At 37.4% G+C, this 18742-nt stretch overlaps 1 protein-coding gene across 1 annotated transcript; it reads left to right on the forward strand.

Moving 5' to 3' along the window:
• The first annotated feature begins 4187 nt into the window (after positions 1 to 4187).
• Positions 4188 to 5889, forward strand: LOC107874977 (chitinase 6). The gene is made up of 2 exons (XM_016721657.2): positions 4188 to 4794; positions 5243 to 5889. Exons 1-2 carry the CDS (start codon positions 4371 to 4373, stop codon positions 5653 to 5655), a joined length of 837 nt encoding a protein of 278 aa, XP_016577143.1. The 5' UTR covers positions 4188 to 4370; the 3' UTR covers positions 5656 to 5889.
• Positions 5890 to 18742: the final 12853 nt, after the last annotated feature.

The raw sequence follows: 18742 nt of genomic DNA on the forward strand, positions 1-18742 counted from the left end.
CAATTTTATGATACTAGCTTAGAAGTGCAGTGAATTCCAGTAACGTCCTTTTACTATAGTAGTCACTCTACCAGTCTTCACAATATCAAAAACACCTTTTGTTAATGGCATATATGAAATAATTGCAAGTAATGTTGCTTAAAAAGAGAACCATCAAAATTTGCCTATGCATAAGTGATTGTCAGGATCCATGTGTCACTCCTTTTTGTTCCAAGCTTAATGTTTTCACTTGCAAAGTAATTATCAGCACTCTATTTGAAAATGTGTGACCATTGTTTAATACTACAGAGAAAAAAAGGCAAAATCCATCGAAAGACGCCTTAAGTATGCACCATCTTTCATTTAGGCACCTCAAGTGAACATTGATTTTTTTTGGTACCTCAAGCGGCCTTCAAGTGTGTCACTTTGGCATATTTTGCTGAATAGGCAAAACAATATTATGTGTGTGTGCTACACTCTCCAATGAGATGGAAAGTGACGAATAAAATGCGGACATATGTCATTTTTATTCAAATAATTTATAAATAATTAATTTAAATAAAAAATACCCCTCCCCCTAACCTACCCACCCCACTAGTCTTCTTCTTCAAACACCCCACTCCACCCATCCCACCCACCCCACCATTCTTTTTCTTCAAATACCCCTCCCCCAACCCGCCACCCTCACACCCCACCCCAACCCAACCCAACTCTACCAGCCTTTTCATCAAACAGCCCACCCCCGCACCTCAGTCATCTTCTTTCCTACTTTCCAACTCATAAAACCTCAGCTATTAAACTCCATTAACAAGCAAAAAGTACAACACCAATTGCCCAAAGTACAGGTAGACATGAAAATAAAATCATAACTTTATGAAATAAATATCAACCCCAGAACCCAAAAATCACCAAATTCTTCAAAATTTCTCAACCCCACTTGCTAATTGACCAAACCTCAACAATTAAACTACATTAACAAGAAAAACCTACAACCCCAAATCATTTTCTCCAAAAATCCGATCCCACCCCCTTCTCTATTTTTCAAAATTTTTTCATCCATTTTTCTTTGATTTTGCTTAGTTTTTAGTTTTTTTTTTCCCATAGATTTAGCTTCATTTTTCATATTTTCTTCATCGATTTTGCTTTCATTTTTAATTTTTTTTATTGATTTTGCTTGGTTGTCAATTTTTCTGCACGAATTTAGCTCCATTTAGCTCTTCAAACTTCATAAATACGGCTAACAAGCTTTCTTTTCTTTTTGGAATTCCTTTTGTGACACTAACTGGTATGTAGCTTCAATATCTTTGTATTCTGTTTTGTTAAATTTTTAAAATTTATTTGTTTAAAAAGATATTTTTTATAAGAAGTAATTAAAAAAATACTGTTGGAGAATAATTTTTCTTCATCGATATTATTCGATTTTCAATTTTTCTTCACTAATTTAGCTTTTAATGATTAAAAAAATGGTGATTATTATCTAATCTTTACGAACCCCTAAATGCGTATATAAATTTCTATCAATAATTTTTACCATTAAATAAATTTAAGATTGATAAAAATGTGAAAGAAGTATAAATTTAGGGGCGAGGGGGGGGGGGTGAGTTAATTAAAAAAATGATGTTTATTATCTAATCTTCACAAATTTCTAAATGCGTATATAAATTTTTCTCAATAATTTTTACCGTTAAATAAATTTAAAATTGACAAAAATGGTGGATAAAAATGTGAAAGAAGTATAAATTAATGGGGTGAGTTAATATATTATTTTTGACAAGATGAACTCGTAAATGTGTATCTAATTTTTAAATATCTCCCAATAATTTTTACTATTAAATAAGCTTAAGATTGACAAAAATAATAGATAAAAATGCAGAAAAAGATATAAATTAATAGAGGTGAATTAATATATTGTTGGTGGGCCAACTTGGGCGCCACATCAGCTAAAAAAAGGATGTAACGCGCCTTCATGGAGGTGTAATATACGTACCTTGCCAACTCAGCAAAAGGTACCAAAGTGACACACTTGTACGCTACTTGAGGTGCCAAAAAGGACCAATGTCCACTTGAGATGCCTAAGTGAAAGTTGGTGCGTACTTAAGAGGTCTGCCGATGAATTTTGCCGAGAAAAAACTAAATTTGGAGACACCACATTTGGATATCTAAGAAGGAAGTGAAAAGATGTCATTCACATATATGAATTTAAGTGATCCTGTGCAAATTTTGAAGTTATTATACTTATGCTATCTCATAATATTTTTATTCATGAAGGATAAATATTGTCGAAATTAACAAAATATAAAATTCGGCAATGTAAGGAATTTTTTACATCGTCAAATTATCTTTATTTGTTATTGTTGGGTTCAAAATTGAGAGGGCGTTATGCGGAAGCTTAACATTTGCAAACTTTGAGACAATAAATCAGACGACAAAGAAAACAATACTAAAAAACATAAAATTATTACTCCCTCCGTTTTAAAAAGAATGACTTACTTTTCTTTTTAGTTCGTTTAAAAAGAATGACCCCTTTCCTTTTTTGACAATACTTTAATTTTAACTTTCCACATGACATGTTTAGGACCACAAGATTAAAGGGCATTTTGGTACATTTGACACAACTTTAATTTAATGCCACATATTCAAAAGTCTTCTTTATTTTCTTAAACTTTGTGCCAAGTCAAAGTAGGTCGTTCTTTTTTAAATGGAGGGAGTATATGTTTTGGCCAATCAGCCTACATATTATAAAACCTAATATCAAAAATATTAAACCTATTGGGAGAAATCTCCCTCTAAACAAAGACTCTTTAATAACTAATGCAATTGTGTTATGGTATGAGAAGAGAGATCTTCTATTTATAAAGTTGCAAAACCTTTTCTCTTAAAGAGGTTAGCCAAATATGAAAAGGTTTTATATTTTTCTTTTAGGAAAAGTGAAAATAATTATGGTTACTTTTATTTTCTTTCTAAGGAAAAGTAAAACTTAATTTTGGTAAGAAAATCAGGGCAAAAACCCTAACAAATCTCCCTTTTTTGTCTTGATTTTCTCCACTTGATCCGCCTTCTTCACATCAAATACATGCATGAACTTCGTTCTTGATATAATCTTCATAACTATTGCTTGCTATGGTTAAAAATAAAGTTTAATGTCGTGATAAAAATGGGTTAAAAAATTAATATTTGATTTTTATTTTTAAAGATGCAGCAACAGGAATGTTGAAAATATGGTTGAAACTTGTTCTCGACATGTAGTTCGACAAAAATCCTCATTATCATCAAATTGGTTGCAAATCGGTTTGAACCGTCATGAACTTGTCTTCAACCTCGTTTCACCAAACCACTGGACCTTTGAACCGTAGGCTCTAATATCACTTGTTGGGTGGTTCGAAATTGAGAGGACGTCATGCGGAAGCTTAACGTTTGCAAACCTTGAGACAATAAATCAAACGACAAAGAAAACAATACTGAAAAGCATAAAATTATCATATATTTTGGCCAATCGGCCTACATATTATAAAACCTAATATAAAAAACATTAAATCTATTGGGAGAAATCTCCCCTAAACAAAGACTCTTTAATGACTATATTGTGGATGATATTGTGTTATGATATGAAAAGAGGGATTTTCTATTTATAGAGCTCCAAAACATTTCCTCTTAAAAAGAGGTTAGCCAAATATGGAAAAGTTTTATATATTTTTTTTTAGGGACAGTAAAAATAATTATGGTTACTTTTATTTTCTTTTTAAGAAAAAGTAAAACTTAATTTTGGTAAGAAAATCAGGGCAAAAATGTTAACAGTTATAGTAGGATGTAGGTAAACTGTCGTATTTTTAATATTACGCAACTCACATTTTAAGAAGCTTAATTACCTATAAATATTCTTTGCATTTCCTAATAATGTAAAGAAATATGACACTTGTGTATGATTAAACTTGTACAAAATAAATACATATAGATCTTAGTTGTAGAAAAATTGAATTCTTTTAGGTGGTATAATTACAATAATCAATATGATGGGCAATGGAACACAAACAGACAGAACTTACAATAAATTGTTGGAACTTCAAGGGAAGTCTTTACAATTATCAAAAATATCAAGAAGTTCTCGTGATCATGTGAAGGAGTTCTGGTGATCAACTAATCTTTTTAATGAAAAAGCTATGGGTTATGAACTTATGATGACATAACCATATCCTTCCTAATTTATTAAAACACTCAAATAAATTTAAAATCAACCTATACCAGAAGTTCACACTAAAATTGCTCAATCATAAACAATAATTCAACATTACTTGCTCAACTTTTTTGGCTTCTATATATACTTAGTATCATTTAGTTTATATTTCCTCAGCCTAGTAGATCAAAAATAAGTTCGTTTTTTTTCCTCACCAAAAATGATTGATTTTTCTTCAAGAAAGCTGTTGATCTCGTTATTTATTTGTACTACAACTATAGTTGTAATTCCAAAGCTGATGTTGGCTCAGAATTGTGAGTGTGAAGAAGGATTGTGTTGTAGTAAATGGGGTTATTGTGGCATTGGAAATGGTTATTGTGGAAAAGGCTGCCAAGGAGGGCCATGTTATTTTAATATTTCACCAAAATATAATGTTAAGAGAGTTGCTGAAATTGTTACTGAATCATTCTTTAACGGGATTTCTGATCAAGCTGATTCAAATTGTGAAGGCAAAGGTTTTTTCACAAGATCTGTGTTTCTTGAAGCTGTCAAGTGCTATCCTGAATTCGGGACTGTTGGTTCTTCTGATGATAATAAGCGCGAAATTGCTGCTTTCTTTGCTCATGTCACCCATGAGACTGGACGTGAGTCATTTTCCTTAAAACTGATCGTATGCTTTAATATTTTCTTCGATACTCCTTTTTTATTTTTAAAATTTTCTTGGATCTTCCATGTGATCTATCTTGTCATGAGCCATTTAATTATGCTCACATTGTTCTATTTTATATGACATTATTTGACTAAGCGAAAACTTTAAATAAAGGGAAGAACTTTCGCTCATACCAAAATACCTTGATAACTTGTAACACATTAGTAATACATAAACTAAACGTAATCCTTCATAAAAGATGAGATTAAGAACTTAGAAAAATAAGGAAGACGTACAATCGAGAGACATAAATTGTTTGGTTTAGTCCAAATGAAATGACTATTTTGACTAATTTCAGATCCGTTACAGGTACGCATACTTGTATTGAACATTTTCACAGCTACATGACAACTAACATTATAGTTCTTTTTCAATTTATGCAGAAATGTGCTACATAAATGAGATAAATGGTGCATCTAGGGACTATTGTGATATGACAAACTATTTGTACCCTTGTGTCTCTGGAAAGAATTATTACGGCCGAGGACCGATCCAACTATCATGGAACTTCAATTATGGACCAGCCGGAAAAGCCATCGGATTTGATGGCCTAAATGATCCCGATATCGTAGCTAGAGATAGTCTTATATCATTCAAGACAGCCTTGTGGTACTGGATGAATAATTGCCATTCTCTATTAACTTCTAGACAAGGTTTCGGAGCGACAATTCGAACCATTAATGGCCTTCTTGAGTGTAATGATGCCAATCCTGAGGCTGTTGCCAGAAGGGTTCAATATTACATCGAGTATTGCGAGCAACTTGGTGTAGACCCTGGGGATAATCTCTCTTGTTAGAAGACTTGAAATATAGTTCATGGACTTTGAATTAATAATGACTAGAAAATGGAGATTTTGTTGTTTTATTCCTATGTAAGAAATTTTAGTAATGTAATGGAAAGAGTTGTTTCATTTATGAATGAAGAATTACTACTTGAGTTCGATTTCAGCACAAATATGTAGTGCCCAATGATCCTCTACAATGAACTTCATGTGTATTATGCCTAAGAAGCACCCCTGGTTTTCTCTTCCTTTCTATTGGAACAGTTTAAGGTTCCTTTCATGTCGCACAAAATACAAGCAACGTGCAAGGTTTAGCCTGTATAGGATAACATTCACTAACTTGCCCTTTGCCTGTCTAGTTGCTCTCATGACTTCTTCATGCCACTCCGAGGATCTTCTCAACATACCTTGCCAAGTTAGCAACTTCTTCCACACAGTTGATGAGTAGGAGCAGGTGAAGAACTGGTTGTAACGCTCCGTATTTTGGGCTAGAATAAAAACCATGATTTCGATGCGTTGCTAACTCCGAAGCCATAAAATCCTATGCCAATACGGCATGTTAATTATTGTGTAGCGTGTGAATCCGCTCCATCTTGAATTTAGACCATAGAGATCCTTCAACTCAAGGACGAGTTGGAACTATTTCGATTGACTAAGTTTTAGTAGACGTTGTAAAATGTGTCAGCTTCCATCGACCATAACTCTCAGTATATGTCGAATTAGGAAGCCTACTACGTGTCAAATGATAGGTTTTCGAGTTAGCTTTCCAATGATACCAATTTGCCTAAAATACGACACCCAAGCAAGAAGTTATGACCTTTCAAAGTGATAAGCGACGCCTAACTAATCGCCCATGGCCACTGGAAAGCATAGGTGATGGCCTAGGAGGCGCCTATGTGAACATAGGCAATATCCTAGGCAGCACCTATGTGAAGATAGGCGATGGGATGGGCGGCGCCTAAGTAAGGAATTCTGGTGAATTAAACACTCCGTGTTAAGGACAAAGTGGTCCTTTTCCACCCTTACTTAGCCCTAAAACACGAGATTTAGTTCCAAAGACACCAAAATACATATTCTTTCATCAAAAGTTCTCAAGATTCTCCTTAGGGTTTCAAAAATAACAACCCAAATAGTTCAAGACTTGACCGTAGGATTTCAAAGATAATTACATATTTGGATTCATCAATCCGCAAGCTTCAAGAAACACCTATTATCCTTGGAAATAGAGGTACGTGGGGTTATCCAAAAATCTCTTAGGTGTAGTTTTATGAACATGCATGCTTTTAAATGGGGGTTTTCAATCAAATGCTAATATCTTGCTTTCAATATGATTTCTAAGTCATTTTCTTTATGTCATGTGAACTGTTTACCTATATACTTCAATAGTTGAAACCATGCATATGTGATTTGAGATTTTTCATGGAAGTTTGATAAATATGAATGATGAATTGTTTTCAAATTTCCATGATAATGTTTCGATACTCCATATTATATTGTGATCAACAAAAAAGAGCATGAATTTAAAATAAATATTGTTCACCACATGTAAATGATGAAACACCTTGGTTTTTACATTATTATGCATATGTGGATGTAGTATTGATGACTTGAAAGTCAGGTATGACGATACCCTATAGAATACGATATGCGATTGAATATGATGAAATTTGAATGCATCAATTTTACATGAGAAAGGTGGATGCCCGAAAAAGGCGTTTGAGATACAAGCGGCTCATCGCTGGAAGAACGTGTTTTCCGACATAGAATATCGTACCATGCTTTGTGGTCTTGTGCACTACCATATTTGATTTGGGTCAAGACACCATGCTTTGTGGTCTTGTGTGTCTCTCCCTCACTTACACTCTAATCTTGATGGCAACCGAGGTTTGACAGTTGGTGTAAATTATGTAGGGTATTCCACCTAGCTCAGTTGCATGTCATTATTGTTGAGAAAAACTATTGCATTACACCTATGTGCTTTCAAATGATTTGATACGAAATTGCTTTATAATGGCTCTCAAATATATTTTGCAAAAATATTATGTTTTGCTTTGATATCTCTGCGTGCCAATACTTTTGTGCTGACCCCCTCGCCTCTCCAACCTATCAGGTTCAGAGGCCCAGTCTAGGGGTCAAGAGATTCAGTAGCACTTTCAGACAGAGCTGTAGAGACAAGTGGTGAGCCTTCTATGTTTCGGAAGGTCTTATGTCCTGCAGTCCTTTTATCTTATATTCAGTTTTTGGGTCTGCTGGGGGCCTTGTCCCAGTTTTTAAATAGACATTGTTTCAGTCATGTAGTAGAGATTTCGCAGACGGTTTTAGAGATGTTGATTTAGATTGTGGGACACTATTCCTCATTTTTGTTTTCATATGATTCTTGACCATGTTTCCGTTATATTTTGTTTCTTCCGCATTACTTTGATTTTATGAATTATGTGCATGATTATCAGACAGATAGGGGTGTTTCGGGCCTCCATGGTTTGAAATACTCGTCACGGCCAGGCCCTGGTTCAGGTCGTGACAAACTTGGTATCAAAGAGCAGTTCATGGTCCCAGGATGTCTAAAAATTGCGTCAGATAGAGTCTTGTTTATGGGTGTGTAGCGCGCCATACTTATAAGCAGGAGGCTGCTAGGCGTTTAGGAAATATTTCCCTTCTTTGTGATTTAATTCGTGCTTCAGAGTCTGAACTGTCCCCTAATCAATTATCACTTGTGTTTCAGAAACTCAGTTATGCCTCCACGTCATATCATCGATCAGAATGCTCAGGCAGATGAGGTCCGTCCCACCCATGGGATATGGACCCATAACAGGGCTCACACTCCAAAATTTATCCCTTCTCTGGGAGTCCCTCCAGTCCCGACTAGTCCATCTCGGGCTCCGCAAACTAATGCCAACCGTCCCCCAACTGTTCAGGGAGATATTTCAAATGTAAAACTTAGACGGTCTATTTATATGCTGACACAGTTGGTAGCTAACCAGGCTCAATGATCGAAAGATGTTGGGCCTGCATCTGTTACATATGAGGCTACTAGAGTCGAACATTTCATGAAGATAAACCCACCTAAGTTCACTGGCACCAAGGTAGAGGAAGATCCACAGGAGTTCGTGGATGAGATGGAAAAGATCTTTAAAGTGATGCATGCGGATGAGGTCGAAGGGATAGAGCTAGCAACCTATCAGCTCAAGGACGTTGCGAATCAGTGGTATGCTGACTGGGAAGATGAAAAAGGTGAAAGTGCTGAGCCCACAGTTTGGGGTGAATTTGTGGAAGCTTTCCTTGATCGATCTTTCCCTTGGAGTTGAGGGAGGCCAAAGCAGAAGAGTTTATGAATCTGAAGCAGCGCAGTATGAGTGTCCAGGAGTACACTTTGAAGTTTAATAAACTAGCCTACTATGCACCAGAGTTGACTAGTAATATGAGGGCCCGGATAAGGAAATTCGCATCTAGCCTTACTGATGACCTGGTACTTGAGTGCAGGGGGCTATATTGAATAAGGAGTTAGACTTTGCTCGACTAACCGTTCATATGCATCAAGTGGGAGAGAAAGAAAAAGATTGCTGAATCTAAAGAGAAAGACAGACAGGCTAAAAGAGCTAGATCTATGGATTAGCACCTGAGTCAGCCGCAAAGTGGTAACTGGGGTAATAAGTGGTCGAAGAAGAAGAAGTTTTGGAATAATGCACAGTCAGCAACCAGCGGCCCAGCACCCAGACCACCGATAGACAGACAAACTCAGAGTATTTAGCCTCCTCATGGGTCCAAAGCTCTAGGTACACAATCTCAGGACATGTGGCCCAGCAGCGGCGTATTCGCCTGCAGTGTGAGGTTTGCGGAAGGAATTATCTAGGAAAGTATTGGTTTGAGGGAAGAAACTACTATACTTGTGGCAAAGTGGGTCACCTTCAGAGATATTATCCATCTGTTGGAGTAAATGCGAGGGGGGGGGGAGGGGGGAGGGGCTAAGTCCCAAGCCGCCTCTACAACTCCTTTTCCTAAGGGTGCCCCTTTAGCTGCCGAAAGCGGTCGCAATCGGTTATATTCTTTGACTAATCGCCAGGAGGCGGAAGCTTCACCAGATATTGTCACCGGTATGTTATGAATTTTTTCTCATGATGTTTATATATTACTTGATCCTGGGTCTACTTTATCCTATGTGACCCCTTATGTGGCTGTTGGTTTTGGGTTTGAGCCCGAAGTTATTGTAGAATCATTCTCTGTTTCTACTCAAGTAGGTGATTCTGTTGTTGCTAGAAGGGTGTATAGAAATTGTGTCGTGTCTATTCATAGTAGGAAAACTGTGGCAGACCTTATAGAACTGGATATGATAGATTTTGATGCCATCCTTGGGATGGACTAGCTCCATTCATTTTATGCCACCCTTGATTGCAGAACCCGAAAGGTCACTTTTTCTTTCCTGAATGAGACACCAGTTATATAGGCAGGGAGTTCTGTGGAACCTAGAGGTCACTTTATCTCTTATCTTAGAGCCCGAAAGCTTATCTCCAAAGGTTGTATGTATCATCAAATCCAAGTAAAAGATTTAAAAGTTGGAAACCTTCCTTTGCAGTCAGTCCCTGTAGTGAATGAATTCCCAGAAGTCTTTCCCAGGGATACCCCCTGATAGGGAGATAGATTTTGGCATTGATGTGTTGCCAGAAACTCATCCTATTTCTATTCCGCCATATAGAATGGCTCCCGTGGAACTAAATAAGTTAAAGAAATAGCTTGCAGACCTCCTAGACAAAGGTTTTATTCGTCCTAGTGTTTCCCCATGGGGTGCACCCGTGCTCTTCGTCCGAAAGAAGGATGGGACCCTTCAGATGTGCATAGACTACCGCCAGTTGAATAAGGTCATGATTAAAAATAAATATCCTCTTCCTAGGATTGAAGACCTTTTTGACCAGTTTCAGGGTGCCAAGTGCTTTTCAAAAATAGACCTTCGTTCGGGTTATCATCAGTTGAAATTCAGGGAGTCAGACATACCCAAGACAGCCTTTCGAACCCAATATGGTCACTACGAATTTCTAGTCATGTCCTTCGGGTTGACTAACGCCTCTGCAGCCTTTATGGATCTTATGAATAGAGTGTTCCGTCAGTTTCTTGACTTGTTCATCATTGTATTTATTGATGATATTCTGATCTATTCTAAGAGTAAAGAGGATCACGCCAATCACCTCCGAATTATCCTTCAGACCCTTAAGGATCATTAGCTGTATGCCAAATTTTCGAAGTGTGAATTTTGGTTAGACGTTATTGCCTTCCTGGGGCATATTGTGTCCAGTGACGGGATAAGAGTGGATCCCCAGAAAGTTGAAACAGTGAGAAAATGGCCCAGACCAACGACTCCAACCGATATTCGGAGCTTCTTAGGTTTGGCGGGGTATTACAGAAGGTTCGTAGAGAAATTTTCTTCCATAGCTTCTCCGCTTACTAAACTGACTCAGAAAAAGATGAAGTTTGTGTGGTCTGACTTGTGTTAAAACAATTTTGAGAAATTGAAGGACAAGCTGACTACTGCTCCTGTTTTGACCCTTCCCAAGGGTGTAGATGATTTTGTGGTTTATTGTGATGCATCCCGTGTGGGACTTGGCTGTGTATTGATGCAGTATGGTAAGGTGATAGCTTATGCATCTAGGCATTACCTCACTCATGACTTGGAGTTAGCAGCCGTGGTGTTTGCACTTAGAATATGGAGGCACTATCTTTATAGAGTGCATGTTGATATTTATACTGACCATAAGAGTTTACAATATGTTTTCTCACAGAAAGAATTGAACCTTAGGCAGAGGCGTTGGATGGAGCTTTTAAAAGACTATGATATGAGTCTACATTACCATCCAGGCAAGGCAAATGTTGTAGCCGACGCCCTCAGCAGGTTGTCTATGGGCAACCTTTCTCATGTAGAAGAAGGAAAGAAAGAGATGGTAAAGGATATTCACTGCCTTGCAAATTTGAGAGTGCGATTCTTAGATTCCGAAGATGGAGGGGTGATTTTTCATGAGTTAGCTAAGTCATCTCTTTGTGTTGAAGTTAAGGAGAAGCAGGTTGAAGATCCCATCTTGATGTAAATCAAGAAAGATCTGGGTCAACAAAAGGTTATGTCGTTTGAAATTGGTAGCGATGGTATTCTGAGATTTCAGGGTAGGTTGTGCATTCCGAATGTCGATGGGCTACGGGAAAGAATCCTTAGTGAGGAGCACACTTTAAGGTATGTCATTCACCCAGGCTCTACTAAGATGTACCATGATCTGAAAACCTTGTATTGGTGGAATAACATGAAACGTGACGTAGCTGATTTTGTGTCCAAGTGTTTGAACTGTTAACAAGTGAAGGTAGAAAACATGAGGCCGGGTGGTACTTCCCAAGAGATAGCCCTGCCTTTATGGAAGTGGGAGATGATAAACATGGACTTTATTACAGGACTTTCGAGATCCCGAAACCAGTATGATTCTATATGGGTGATTGTAGATCGGTTGACCAAGTCAGCCCACTTTTTGCCTGTGAGGACTAATTATTTGGGAGAGGGTTATACTAAGATTTACATTGAGGAGATAGTTCGATTACATGGGGCACCAGTTTCCATTATATCCGATAGAGGTACGCAGTTTTCATCTCAGTTTTGGAGATCCTTTCAGAAGGGTTTAGATACACAAGTGAATTTGAGCATAGCTTTCCACCCTCAGATGGATGGGCAAGCTGAGTGTACCATTCAGACCCTCGAAGATATGTTGAGGGCATACGTCATTGATTTCAAAGATAGTTGGGTAGATCACTTGCCACTGGTTGAATTTGCTTACAATAATAGCTACCATGCCAGTATCAAGATGGCTCCTTTTAAGGATTTGTATGGGAGGAGATGTAGGTCTCCGATAGGATGGTATAAAGTGGGTGAGACTCAATTGTATGGGCCTAATCTTGTTCATCAGATGATGGAGAAAGTGAAAATCATTAGAGAATGACTCAAGACTGCTCAAAGTCGTCAGAAGTCCCACGCCAATGTTCGGAGAAGAGAACTAGAGTTTGAAATTGGAGATTGGGTGTTTCTCAAGGTTTCTTCTATGAAAGGAGTTATGTGGTTTGGAAAAAGGGATAAATTACACCCTCGTTATGTTGGGCCATATCAGATTTTGAAGAAGATTGGTACAGTTACATATGAATTAGGATTTCCTGCAAGTTTGGGTTCCGTTCATCCGGTATTCCATGTATCCATATTGAAGAAATGCATTGGAGATCATTCTATGGTATTGCTAGTAGAGGGTATCAAAGTGACAGACTCCTTGTCTTACGAAGAAGAGCCCATTGAAATTTTAGATTTCCAAGTTCGAAAGCTGAGAAGCAAAGAGATAGCCCCAGCAAAGGTACTGTGGAGGAATTAGAAAGTCGAAGAAGAAACTTGGGAGTCAGAAGATGACATGAGAATTAGATATCCCAATTTGTTTGCTTCGATGAAGGAGGAGACAGAAGGTACTATTCCTATCTTATCTTTCCTAGTCCGTTATTATGCTTGAAATAGTGTCTGTCTGTGTCCCGCATCATCATTCGGGGACGAATGATCCTAAGAAAGGATAATGTAATGCCTCACATTTTGGGCTAGAATAAAAACCATGATTTCGATGCATTATTAATCCCGAAGCCATAAAATCTTGTACCAATATGGCATGTTAATTATTGTGTAGTGTTTGAATCCGCTCCAGCTTAAATTTAGACCATAAAGGTCCTTCAACTCGAGGATGAGTTGGAACTATTTTGATCGACTAAGTTTTAGTAGACGTTGTAAAATATGTCAGCTTCCATCGACCATAACTCTCAGTATATATCGAATTAGGAAGCCTACTACATGTCAAATAATAGGTTTTCGAGTTAGCTTTCCAACGATACCAATTTGCCTAAAATCCGACACCTGAGAAAGAAGTTATGACCTTTCAAAGTGATAAGTAACGCCTAACCAATCGCCCATGGCCACTGGAAAGCATAGGCGATGGCCTAGGCGGAGCCTATGTGAACATAGGCGATAGCCTAGGTGGAGCCTATGTGAAGATAGGGGATGGGATGGGCGGCGCCTATGTAAGGAATTCCGGTGAATTAAACACTCCGTGTTAAGGACAAAGTGGTCCTTTTCCACCCTTACTTAGCCCTAAAACATGAGATTTAGTTCCAAGGACCCCAAAATACATACTCTTTCATCAAAAGTGCTCAATATTCTTCTTAAGGTTTCAAAATAAAAACCCAAATAGTTCAAGACTTGACCGTAGGATTTCAAAGATAATTACATATTTGGATTCATCAATCTGCAAGCTTCAAGAAACACCTATTATCCTTGGAAATATAGGTACGTGGGGTTATCCAAAAATCTCATGGGTGTAGTTTTATGAACATGCATGCTTTTAAATGGGGGTTTTCAATCAAATTCTAATATCTTGCTTTCAATATGATTTCTAAGTCATTTTCTTTATGTCATGTGAACTGTTTACCTATATACTTCAATGGTTGAAACCATGCATATGTGATTTGAGATTTTCCATAGAAGTTTGATAAATATGAATGATGAATTGTTTTTAAATTCCCATGATAATGTTTCGATACTCCATATTATATTGTGATCAACAAAAGAGAGCATGAATTTAAAATAAATATTGTTCACCACTTGTAAATGATGAAGCACCTTGGTTTTTGCATGATTATGCATATGTGGATGTGATATTGATGAATTGCAAGTTGGGTATGATGATACCCTACAGAATACGATATGCTATTGAATAAGATGAAATTTGAATGCATTGATTTTACATAAGAAATGTGGATGCCCGAAGAAGGCGTTTGAGACACAAGCGGCTCATCGCTGGAAGAACGTGTTTGCCAACACGAAATATCATACCATGCTTTGTGGTTTTACGTACCTAATATTATATTATCCCAACTTGGGATTATGGTTAGGAGCCATGCTTTGTTGTCTTGTGCACTACCATATTTGATTTGGGTCGAGACATCATGCTTTGTGGTCTTGTGTGTATCTCCCTCACTTATACTCTAATCACGACGGCAACCAAGGTTTGACAGTTGGTGTAAATTATGTAGGGTATTCCACCTAGCTCAGTTGCATGTCATTATTGTTGATAAAAGCTATTGCATTACACCCATGTGCTTTCAAATGATTTGATACGAAATTGCTTTATAATGGCTCTCAACTATATTTTGCAAAAATATTACGTTTTACTTTGATATCTCTGTGTGCCAGTACTTTTGTACTGACCCCCTCCCTCTCCAACCTCTCAGGTTCAGAGGCCTAGTCTAGGGGCCAAGAGATTCAGTAGAATTTTCAGACAGAGCTGTAGAGACAAGTGGTGAGCCTTCTTTGTTTCGGAAGGTCTTATGTCCTGCAGTCCTTTTATCTTATATTCAGTTTTTGGATCTACTGGGGCCTTGTCCCAGTTTTCAAATGACATTGTTTCAGTCATGTAGTAGAGATTTTGCAGATGGTTTTAGAGATGTTAATTTAGATTGTGGGATACTATTCCCCATTTTTGTTTTCATATGATTCTTGACCATCTTTCCGTTATATTGTGTTTCTTCCACATTACTTTAATTTTATGAATTATGTGCATGATTATCAGACAGATAGAGGTGTTTCGGGCCTCCATGGTTTGAAATAATCATCACAGCCAGGCCTTGGTTCGGGTCGTGACACTAGTGATCCAGAGATTCATCAGCAGAGCAGCATAAGGAACATGAGGGATCAGTTAGAGCTGCCTATTCTGCAATTGTACCTTCGATCTGTAATCTCATGTGGATAGTCAAGTATAGAATAAATTTCCACCTTGGTGAGCCATGGCTATTACAAATCAACTTGGATGTTACAAATCAATCATATCCATTCCACGTCTCCACCTTTTGTATGTCACCTTGGAGTTTCTGGTACACAGTTTTTGTACTGAATTTAATCATTTGATGAAGATCCTGCTCTACATAATCAGCAGATCACTCAATGCTTCGCTTGGAACCTAAATCTTCAGTCATCCATGATGCATGATTAGGCTGTGTATCCTTGATACAAGAAAACCAAGTAACACACGGAATTGGCTCAAAACAGTCCAAACACACTCCAAAAACAGTCCACTAATTCAAAGAATCAAGGACCCTTTTGAAGACCACTCTCGGATTCAAGAATGAAATATAAAAAGGACAATATAACTAGGTGTTTGACACCTTTTGCAGCCAACAACAAACTAAGTTAACAACACAAGATGAAACAACAATGAGAAGAACAACAACAACAACAACAAAAATGGCTTCACAATACAAGATACAAAACAGATACAAGATTACAAAAGAAAAATGATAGATAGTTAGACCACATAAAGGTATAATGTTAAGAACCCAAGAATGGTAACTCTTGGACCCTTAACACTACACACAACAATAAACCTATCTATTACAAAGACACAAGATTTGAATCCACCTCCCAAGCATCAATGTTTCCAAGTAAATGCAAACACAAGTGATTCTACACTTGTCTAAGCCCTAATTTCGGTTTTGGGTGCCTCAAGGAAAGAGGACTTGTGTTTCTTTGTCTTGTAAGACTTACAACTTCATTCATAAACTAAGTAAATACAACCCTACATTGTTCTTTATATAGCTATTACAAGATATAAGTTAAAATGACCAGAAGGGCCTTCAAAAAGTGGGCGGCCCATCAAGTGTAAGTTATGGGCTAATTTTAGTATGTTTTGGGCCTCTTCTACACTTCAATTGCACACACCAAGTCTCGGGACCAACGCTTACCATATCCGTGATTATTCTTGTATCATCCTCTCCATCTTGAGAGGAATTTGCCCACAAATTCACGACTTTATCTCATTCAATTAGCCACTTCAAAATAAAGTACTCAAAATAATCCGCAAAACATGAAGATACCGATAGCTCAATAATAACAAGGACATATCAAAGATGAGATAAAAACAGCCCACAAGAAATGCACACAAACAGTCCACAAGCTAGCCAAACCCGAGAGCATAATGACAACAAGTCTTGGATCCAACATCTTTATTTTGACCCTAGGCTTCCTCTCTCTCTTGAGATTGGCCTTCAATCTCATCCGACTCAAGTCTTCTTCTATCATATAAGCATCATCATAGACTCCATATCTTCCATGTCTCTATCTACTATGTTCGTCTTCTTGGATGTGTCGGTTTTTGGAAAGGGAAGTTTCGGTTGAGAGACTAGATTTGGTAACATGGAGCTTCGGTTATGGAGCTTGGATGGGAGCAAATTGGCTTCCAAGTGCTCCTTGTTGGACTTGATCAACTTGCGGGGAAAGTGGTCTATCTTGTTCTCGATTTTGAGGGCTATTTGGAGCTTGGCTTGTGGTATTATGTGGTGGTCTTGGAGGATTGGTCATTCAAAGTAAAGTTTTGGGAGTAAAAACACGAGAGTTCATTTGACTCTCCATTCGATCCAACCTCTCACTCACAATTACCACATCCTAGTCAATTTTTTCAAGACCCTCATTTGCCCTAGGTATTGGGAAAAAGCATCAAGGAGGGCCAAAATAGTTTCCATTATGGCCAAGAAGTTACCTACAAAACAACAAATAAGTTAGTTGTACAAGAATGGTCCTCACACTTCCTCTCTATTATTTTGTCTCTCGGATTTTTCACACTTTTATCTCATAAGTGTCGTAACCTTGCTTGTACACCGTGAGGCATCTAGAGGTGGACCAAGTATTACAATGACTCAAAAGATACAATGACTCAAAAGAATAAGACACATAAAGGAACATATACATGAAAGACGGTTTCAAAACTAACTTACAATCTAGTACTAGCTTGTAAGTTAGTAATGGAATCAATAAACGAAACTAAAGAAACAACACAATGAAAATAGAAGATCAAATTTTGAGCTTAAAATTTGTGTGTGAACAGTAACTTAGGTGACGTGGCAGCATACCATTGGTCACGGCCCCACAATTAGTCACTAGTTGAAGTTTACAAACTTTAGTTACTATGTAATGGAAACAATTAGTTTTGGAGGGAAAGTATATGTCTTAAATCTCCTTTAAGTCTAATCTTCAAAAGGCAAGACTTGAATTTGTACAATTCCCACAAAACAAGGTCCCTTGAAACAAGGAAAGTGGTTGAAAAGTAGATGTCAAGTCAAGAAAGTGATGGCTCAAGTTTTCTCACAAACAACTTTACAACTTGTCGGTTCACCTTTTTGAATCTATGTTACACTTTCGGTTGTCTTAAGTTGTAAGATGAGATGAAGAACAAGACGAAAACCACAACAACCTTCAAGAACATATCAACAAAACAAAAATAATTTCCACCCCACGGCAAATATCAGCACACATTAGTGTCAACACACGGCCAAGGTTCTTTTTGGTGTTGTATTTTGATTTTAGCAAGGGTGAAGGTTGTGATGAATGTCAAGAACTCAACAACAACTTTATCAAGAGCAACAACAACACCAATAACGTCCAACCGAGACTATAACAACAAGTCCACAAGTCCAAGAACAACAACTTCAACACATGGCCATGGTCTTGTTCACAACAACAACATCAATTTTTTTAAAGCTCAAATCTAGATCGACTCAAAGTGTTAATGGACAAGAATACTAACACTTGAAACAACAACACAAGAAAAATAAGTCCTAGACCTAGAAAAATAAGTCCTAGACCTAGACACACAAAATTCGGCCAAGATACAACAAGTTCAACTTCTTGGCCAAGATCTCAAGCTCAAGAACACGTCTTTCTTTCTTTCCTTTTTTTTATTTTCTTCGAAAGAAAGCCCAAGTTTGGTACTGTAAGAACAAATACAAAGATGTATTTGATACCAAATGATACAAGAAACCCAAGGAACACACAAAATTAGCTCAAAACAGTCCAAACATACTCCAAAAATAGTCCACTAATTCAAAGAATCGACGACCCCTTTGAAGACCACTCTCGGATTCAAGAATGAAATACAAGAAGGACAATATAACTAGGTGCTTGACACATTTTTCAGCAAACAACAAACTAAGTTAACAACACAAGATGAAACAACAATGAGAAGAATAGAAACAACAATAAAACGGCTTCACAATACAAGATACAAAA

The sequence above is a fragment of the Capsicum annuum genome, chromosome 6 (assembly GCF_002878395.1).
Source record: "Capsicum annuum cultivar UCD-10X-F1 chromosome 6, UCD10Xv1.1, whole genome shotgun sequence".
Taxonomy (NCBI): domain Eukaryota; kingdom Viridiplantae; phylum Streptophyta; class Magnoliopsida; order Solanales; family Solanaceae; genus Capsicum; species Capsicum annuum.